The sequence below is a fragment of the Montipora foliosa genome, chromosome 4 (assembly GCF_036669935.1).
Source record: "Montipora foliosa isolate CH-2021 chromosome 4, ASM3666993v2, whole genome shotgun sequence".
Lineage (NCBI taxonomy): Eukaryota > Metazoa > Cnidaria > Anthozoa > Scleractinia > Acroporidae > Montipora > Montipora foliosa.
This window is the reverse complement of record NC_090872.1, coordinates 19,376,084-19,385,079: the sequence shown is the minus strand read 5'-3', so window position 1 is coordinate 19,385,079 and position 8,996 is coordinate 19,376,084. Positions and strand designations below refer to the sequence as shown.

The 8,996-nt window shown below is 39.9% G+C and overlaps 1 protein-coding gene across 3 annotated transcripts; it reads right to left on the bottom strand.

Annotated features, from left to right (window-relative positions):
- Window positions 1-546: 546 nt before the first annotated feature.
- On the bottom strand, window positions 547-8,722 carry LOC138000182 (uncharacterized). Of its 3 annotated transcripts, none has more exons than XM_068846408.1 (7): window positions 8,611-8,722; window positions 7,416-7,677; window positions 6,611-6,807; window positions 5,607-5,707; window positions 3,098-3,156; window positions 2,017-2,109; window positions 547-1,880 (listed from the first exon to the last, which is right to left on the bottom strand). In XM_068846408.1, exons 2-7 carry the CDS (start codon window positions 7,642-7,644, stop codon window positions 1,807-1,809), a joined length of 753 nt encoding a protein of 250 aa, XP_068702509.1. In that variant the 5' UTR covers window positions 7,645-7,677; window positions 8,611-8,722; the 3' UTR covers window positions 547-1,806. The 3 variants fall into 3 exon arrangements, with proteins under 3 accessions (XP_068702509.1, XP_068702511.1, XP_068702512.1); XM_068846410.1 differs by lacking the exon at window positions 8,611-8,722 and adding an exon at window positions 8,434-8,558; XM_068846411.1 differs by lacking the exon at window positions 2,017-2,109.
- Between the last annotated feature and the right edge of the window lie 274 nt (window positions 8,723-8,996).

Below are 8,996 nucleotides of genomic sequence, written 5' to 3'. Positions count from 1 at the left end.
AGATACGAAAAACCACTAAAAGCCACTAGAGCGAGTTTCAATTGAGTGTCGTAAAACCAAAACCAAAGTAATTACTTTGGCCAATCAAAAAGGACTGAGACAATCCGGCAAACCAATCAAAACTCGAAGTAATTACACGTAGCCGACACAAAGCGCGGGAAAATGTGCACGCGTGAGCCACGATTGGTTTTAGTTTCACTTCTGATTGGTTGAAAAATGGCGCGAGAACTTTGCACCAATCAATGAGTGAAGTAATCATAAACCAAAGTAATTATCTTATTACTTTCGACACTCAATTGAAAACCGCTCTATTCAGAAAAGGGCACTCTCACTTATGGCAACTGAACAAGTATCTCCCAAATATGGTAAACCAAACAAGACTGGCAGACGCAGAGACCCGGTTGGATGGAGGGGGAGGGACTCGCATATGAAAGGGGTGGGGATGCTCACCGTCTCACTTACGGGTGTGGTGTATATATTTCGGATTTCGGTCTCACTTCGGGTGACTATTCTGGGCAAAACGCCACCATAATATGTACAATACAATACAATACAATACTTTATTGACAACTCCTCATGGGAGCTTTTCAGTGACAATGTAGCCGTGAAGGTCAGGTTGCAGGCGAAGAAATTTCAAGATACGTATATATTTAACATGTTTCTTTAAGGGGTCAAAAGAAGCCTTTGCCACGCCCAGATTGGTCTCCTTTAGGGGTTTAATATAATTCAAAATTTCCAACGAGTATCCTCGCCCCTTCAAAGGGTCTTCATAAGCAAAGTCACCCCGCTGTGGGGTAGAATGACAAGAATCTCCCCGATCCCCCGCCTACAGGCCTCTTCAGATGTTACAATTTCCTTTCTTCCTCGTATTATCCCGTTATGAAACAGTCCTGAAGTGAACGCTGAGACAATCCCGCGCGCACAAACATTGCTCTTTATATTCATGTCCGGACGGGGGAAAAACGGATCATGCAAATTATGATCGAAACAGAAAGAAAAAGGAACGTGATACACGGTCATTCCCGGTGCAAAATAATGCTTTTGTTCAATGTTTCGAAGAACTCGGCGAGATACATACCGAAGCGCTAAGGACAAGATAACAGACATGACCCAAATTTCAATACCAACAAGAAAGGGCGCGACACAAATAGGTAGAAATAAGGCCACATCTTGAAAACACTTTTTATAAAGTCCAGTGCTTCTTTTTTCAAAGTTAGAAATTAAACGATTAAAAACGGTTCACTTTAACAGATATCGTAAGTTGAGTGTTCTGCACATCAGGGTTTTTGTGCTGCAGGTCTTGAACGGGTCAGTCGAGATTCTCGTCGGAGGCTTGGTGCTGAGTGTGGACACGTCATACAAACCATGACGTCGATATGGGTGCCATACGTATGACTAAGGCTTGGTTTATACCAGCGACGCAAGCACCAGCGCCGAGGCATAAAACAAGCACTAGAGATTCGTGTCAAATGATAGCCAATCATGCATAACGCAAAGCACAGGCACACAGCGCTGAGACAAAGATTCACCGCTAGTTCCATGTTCTCTCTTACAACGCGGCGTTGCGAGTGGAATCTGGAACGGGTCTTTTTCATTGGACGAAGATCACAGCTTGCGTTGTGCTTGCGTTACGTCCCGTTTTCACACAACGCAAGCGAGAGGTTTAAGGGAACGTTTTGATCCTTTGTGCTTGTGCTTGTTGCGCTTGTGCTTATGTTTGCGTCAAGCCCGTTTTCACAGTGAAATAAGCGCTTTTGTCCTTAGGTTTTATGCTTGCGTCGCTAGTAAAACCAGGCTTAAGCGATTTCACATCAAATTGTGCCATATGGTAAGAAGAATCAACAGAAGGCCAGAGAATGGAACAGTAATAGAGGCTGCACCTGCAAAGTAGAGTTAACGAAAATCATTTCATTTGTAGTTAAATTTAAATGCAAAATATAGTGTTCGCTTGTGGAAGGGATAAGCACTCTTTCCTCTGATCCTAGCTCACTTCGTCACCAATTCAATTCAACGAACCTGCACATTCGCAAAGTGTGCATCCAAACTTCGATTTTGCAAGGCCATAAGGACACCCTCCAGGAAGATAGCAGCCTGGCATGGCACACAGGTCTGTCAAAAGAGACATTATTGGCTTGTTTTGTTATTGTGTTCATGTGATAAATTCGTATGAATTCATGCAAATGCTGACGTTGAGGTAACTGGCTCCCGTTTTAAAGGGCTGTTAAAAATGACTTCTATTTTAAAGGTGATTCCTCAGTATTGCACTGCGCATCCTGTACTGCGCATACGGTATGTCAATATTTACAAATTGCTCAAATTTGAAACACTGTAAATATGGCGTAAGTCGATCAGACACGCTGAAACAGTTCTCAAAACACGTGAGAGAAGTTGTGAATGACCATAATTCTTTGCGAATAAGCGCGCGCATTCCGTGAACATGGCGAATTTTGTTGTATCGATCTACGATAATCGAGATAGACGGGTGTCGGACGGGTACCATGGTGGTTTACTCTTAAACGGTGACACGGTGATTGGGCACAAAATATCACAGGCAAGGATTTTAAATGGTTTCGGAACTGGTCGGTTAAGAGAAGAATCCCAGGGGCTCCTATTTTCGTTCTTGACTTTTCTTCGCCCGACTTTTTTTCCTCGCCCGTTTAGACTTTTTCCCGCCCACACTAACTGCCCCTGGGTCTCCGAGGATGGGTCAATAACTCATATGTACGAAACGAGAAAACGAAGTTAGTAAGACATTTACTACATCTTTGGAGTAATCAGGCGCGCGGGAATTGGACAATAGTAGAAGTAAAGCAGAACGTTCAACTGCCACAAATGATAGACAGGCATAAAGATCCTAAAAACGAATAAATAATCTTATTGGCAGTTTTGCATCAAAATTGCAAATTTAGCGGGCAGTTCGGTAGAATACGGCCAGAAAAATTATCCAATCGCAGCGCACGTATTATCTGAAATATAATAAATTCACAGTGAAATGGAATCCAGGTAAGAGTCGACCAACGCTGTAGGCTCTGACCTGTTAAAGAAAACTACGGAACGTTTTCGCTCACGTGACTAACAGCCATATTGAATTACTTACAGTTTAGGGTCAAAGTTATTCCATCCCAGTAGACACCGTGTTCTTTCACCACGCTAGCCCTAGGAAAAACCAGCATGATTGTAACTCTTCACCTGGCCAAAAATTAGTCTTTTTCTGAATTACGAGTAAAGTTCTCGAGAATGTCTGGCTGAAATAGAGGAGGCCAGGAGAGCCGTTCGGATGCTGAAAATGGATTGGGTTTGATCATAATCGATTTAGCAAGAGGATTAGTAAATGTGTTGCTCTTTTCCAAAAAAAATGCTTGGTATCCAATCAAACAAATCTCTCCAGATTGCATACATTTTGTTCACATTTGAAGCAACAACACTGACTGGAATATGATAATTTACTGATAATATAGTAGTCTGTCCGTCTGTGTGTGTGTGTGTGTGTCTATCTATTTTTCAATTTTAAGTCTTCCTTTTATGATGAAACTACACTGTAAAATGGCATTAGATAATCAAGGAGGGTTGTGTTAACGGGTTGATTAAATAAATAAATAAATAAATAAATAAATCCATTCAACCACCAAGAAAATAAAAACGATAATTGATTATAAGAGAGATAAGTGCGTACAGAAAAATTGTAGAATAGGAAAATCTTAAAATAGATTATTCGCTTTTAATGAGAGAATAATTTGCGATACAATTTTTTTAATAATCAAAAGAAATGCAATGTTGTCTTTTGTCGTAACGTCGTCTATCCCAGATAGACGCAGACGCAGACCGAATGGAGAAGAAGATGAATTTGTTTGTGTTCCTTGTGGTCTTCCCTTTCTCAAACTCATTAGTAATTCATAAGATTATTAGTCCATCGGAGTGCCTCATTTTGGCTAGGTGCATGTATCTTGTTACCCAAAGAAACTACAGATCAAGAAATGCCCGAGTTAGTTCAAAAACTGATCAAGACCCTTGAATTTTAATGATTGCAGAACCTTTATGCTTATAAACCTTCGGGGAAAAAAAACATAAATAAACTACCCGCACATAATGCATTTTAAATTTCCCGAATATTCAACATAAAACTTTCGCAGTACCTTTTATCAGTAGCGTCCATAGGATTAAAACGAATTCGAACACCTAATAGTACAAAGCATCCATTTCAGCAATGTCTGCACTTGTGTCTGCACTCAACGCTTGGGTAGACTTTCATATACCGGATTAAAATGGCAGAGGCGACAAAAGAACCATTGTTATTTCGACTAGGCCTTGCTAATAGGACTTATTCACGATAGCCGCCATGTTGGTTTTCAAATTGTCATGCAAATTAGCCATGTGTTATGCTGGGGGCAAACATTGGAAAAAAGGCAAATTGCGGAAAATCGGCTGGTCGAAATATTGAAATAACACTGCTAAAAGTCCATTTTAGTATTTAGAATCAAGTACCTTTTATAATAATTTTATGTCTTTTGATTCCCTTTGACATTTTGACTTTCTCCTTCGTTATCTGCTCATTTTTCACTAAACAAACATCGAAGTAACTTGTGTAATCATTCTATTTTACGACTTAGGTGATAAACATTCAATAAACGTGAAACAAATCATCTGTGTGGCTAAGATGTTCATTACAACCTCTCGAACTTGTGTTGTTTGATCCATCAGAAGTGTGTAGCTCATTTGCATGATAATAGCAAATCCAACATGGCGGCCATCGCGAATAAGGGCTATTAGGTATTGTTATGTTCGCTTTGTTCTTTTGATTTATGGCCATTAATTATTTCCGATCCGGTATATGAAAGACCAGCCCAAGGCTTTAATCTTAATAAGTTGGTCGTAGTCATTTTTTTTCTAAAACCGGCACTTGAACCTCTCTTAACGTCAGCCATTCGGCGACAAGGTTCACAGCCCAATTATTTTTATATTTAGTTGAAACTGGAAACGGCCTCGTTAACCGAATCACTTTTTTGGGAAGAAGATTTTGGCAAGCGAGAACGAAGTGATTCTGGCCCAATTCACACGGTACCAGAAGAATTTTCTATCGGTTGAAAATTCGTGCATTTTAGGGGTTCCTTTCGTTGACACGGAACCACGCTAAACGTACGAAAATTTTGCCGTCTCGCCGTTTAAAAATTTGAACGCCCAAATTGGGGACGAATTTTTAGCCGGTACGGTCGAAAATATTTCGACCGGTAAAAAATTCGTCCGCTACGGTGTGAATCAGGCCTCTGACTCTCTTTCCATCGCGCCCTATTATGTAAATTTATTTAAAAGTTTTACCTTTTAAACTCAGCCAAGTATTGAATATTCATTTCCTTTACAAAGTTTTATCACTTGTCTTAGTGATAAAACAAAAGATCACCACTTTAAAATGGTTGAGAAGTCATGTCAAAACTCGTGCTTCGTGTTTCATCAGGCCGGTTCCAAACACCTCGAAACAATAAAACCACTCCGACTTCGGCGTCGTGCTTTCATTTGCTTCTTGCTGTTTGGATTTTTAAAATATTACTTCTAAGACTGATACTAACTTCCTCTTTATTACATCTGATTCCCTGCGAAGCTTATAAAACTACCTTATTGTGATCTTTCCCGCTGGGTATTTACTTGGAGATGTCCATTTGATTTGAAAACTGGTCCACTCCATACTGCCGGTAGAGTTTTGAACCACCTCGTTCTGTCGGAAAATTAACACAGTAATGAATTAGGGTAAATAAACGCAAAAACATAAGCCAGAGCTGATGCAAAAATTGATCACCATCATGAAGTGTTGGGTTGTCCAATGCTCGGACGCATCATCATCATTATCATAATCATCATCGTTATCGTCATCGTCAAGTAACCATAAGTAACTGAGCTCCAAAACACTTTGTCTCATCAACATACCAGTTGGTTTCAGAAGTTTAAAGAACTCGTTAAACTGCGTCATCTCCTTAAGCATAAACCTTTGGTTATTAGTAATCAGCGAAATATTAGCCCATCAAAAAATGATAAATTGCCGGATGTCCAAAGCGCTAATGAGGCCATACACTCTTTACCCTAGATGCCAGAGGTCCTTTTTTTCGTTTTGATTTAAAGAGATTACTTTCGCCGAGAAAGTGAGGAGGAAAACGCCGATTCTCTCGCTTAAGCCCTCCAAATTCAATCGGAAAAAAAAGCCTCTGGCACCCAAAGTATAGACTGACTCTTTCTAAAATCTTAGAATTCTCAAAGTCCCAGGCCTCATAGATTTTCTGTGATATCGGACAGCCAAGTATCAAACGCCCGATCAATACTCAGAGCTAATTCCTTGCCTGTTCGTCGTTGAGGGCATGGAGTTCACGGTGATGTAATCTGTCCATTGTGGTGTATTATGGTTGGGAGGGTAAATGTTCAGAGATGTTAGCTACATCAAGCTACTCTAAAATCCGAGGGGTAAACTAAGATACGATGATGATGATATAAGTGATGGACATATGCTAATGAGCCAATAATGATAACAAAGATTTCCCTAATTTTAATGTTACTTGTCGTACTCAAGAAAATTATCATTAACTGTCAATTTGTTTATATAGGAAAACACAAATATCACTTAACGTACGAGTATAATATAATCTGAAGAGTAACTGCGTTCAAAGTGAGATTTTCCACGATAATGACACCTCGTTACAGATGCTCCCTCAGGCGGTGGCTTCACGAATTGACCACTTTCTTCATCTTCAAACTCATTATACACCTTGATGATGAATCCAACAAACGTCTCAGTTGTGTTACCATTCGGAGTACCATTCAGCGATACTGAAATGACACAAAGGATTCCAAATGCAATGTGACCTCAAAACGTAAATAAGTGGCACTTTAATAGCCCATTTCCGAGTTCAAGCCTGCCTCATCTTCAAAGCGAGTCTAAGTGCGAAGTTTTTGTTATTCATGAAAATTAGTTTTCATTCATATGTAAAGAAGAACTAATTACCATTACAAAAACTTAGCACTTAGACTCGCTTTGAAGAGGAGGTAGACTTGAACTCGGAAATGGCCTATTTCAAAGTGAAACATCTAAGGCAAAACTCACAAGTTCTTAAAAGGAGAGTCTCTCAGTGATGCCACATGATTGGTTTACAAGCTGTTAATACTGAAGTCTTGTCCATGTCTTTTACCTATTCATACGGTAAACTGCACGATCCTTCAACGTTTTGAGGTAACTCATTTAATCATAAAAATTACAATTCCCTCGATTGTGATTGGTTTAAAAAACTCCTATTTCAGTTCCACTAATTCACTTTGCCAAGTTGTTATTAAGACGAGGGGAACAAGCTGGTTTTGCTTTTTTCTCTATATATGCCACAGGCTGTGTCGCACGCTTTTAAAGCATGGCAATGTAAAACGAAACAGCTTTAGTATCTTACTTGTGTATGTCATCTGACCCGGTCCGTAAAGTGGCCCTTCGTACATATCATAAACAGAGCGCCCATCTTCATCGGTTACATTGAGCATGTAGGGCGCGTTAGAGGTCTGGGGTTTGACTGGATAATAGTCCTTCTCGAAACTTGGACATGCTGAAACACGTTCAATGCAAAAAAGAGCTGCAACTGACACCAAAATAAGGTGATGTTGTGCTTTTGACAGACGAGCCATCCCAGGGTTCAACTCAGTCTACCTGCAATATCACTGTAAACAGAATGCATATCACAGTTTACTACACAATATCATTCGTGTTGGCAACTGAAAAGGAAAGGGTCATTTCCGGCACACATGGGCAACAAACGTTTTCGAGAATTTAGAATGTAGTTTGTTCTCACTGTCCGTAAATACAGTGTTCTTCATAACATAAGTGAACGCTCATAGAAATCTAACGCGTAAGTTTCATTTAATTGTGCGTCTGTTCACTTTCGAGTCCCAGTACTTGAATAAAAGTGTAGGATTAGTTGAACTCAATATTATAATACGTTGGCCAACTTCACTTCACTAAAATGAGCTGGAATTTCTTTTATTGGACCCATGGAAAGGCTAGGGGATTTTTCTGGGAAATTGTTTTTGGCATTCTGGATTTCATTTTTCCGGCTTCCAATTCCACATTCCCGATCTTCCGTTATTAGTTTCTAACTATGTTCAAAGTGCAATTTCTTTTAGGTCTGGAACAGGCAAGCAATGTAATATCATGAGAAACGTAATTCCTAGTTTTCTTTCATATTCATTCCCATCATTAGACTGCGAACGCAGATTGTAAAACGACCGCCGGAAATACGTCTGCGTTCGCAGGCTATGTCATCATTCGCTTGATTCGCAAACAATCGCAGAGAATAAATGCCACGACCAAAACATTGAACAAGCTTACAAGCGCAGTGATAGTCTTTAACCTAATGAACTGAATATTTTGACGGTACAAAATGATCGCATTGGTTAGATAAAACTTATGCAAATGACCATGGAATAACTGATTTTTCGGTACTGACAAGGCGAGAACACAAGGCTCATGGAGGAATGATCTCGTCTTGCCTTGTCTGTTCTTCTGGATTTTGTGTCTGAACATCAAATTATGACGAACATTTAAGTACCCTGCGTGAATTATATGTTATTATTTTAACTATTATTCTGCCTCACCTGTTTGATGTTTATTTCACTGTTATTGCCTTTTTCACGCAAGCAACTGGCCTTGTTGGATACACGGCTCTCACTCAACCAAATCATTTTGCAGTATGCTAATTTTCAGTGTTTTCGCATGACGTCACACCGCCTTCAATTCGTCATCCAGTCCGGATGTTTCACCCGAACCTTGCATACGGCGAGAGCTACTGAAATTTAAACTGACCAATCAGAATTCAGCGAGAGGGAAAAACTGTGCTATCCTTGTGCTATCCGACGTCACGCCAATTGTTTACATTCTGATTGGTTAGATCGGTGGACATTCGCTCAACCTTCTGTGTGTGACTATCTTGACCGTCGCTTCTCTGAACATGACTCATTGTTCTGGCAATCAATTTGCCAAT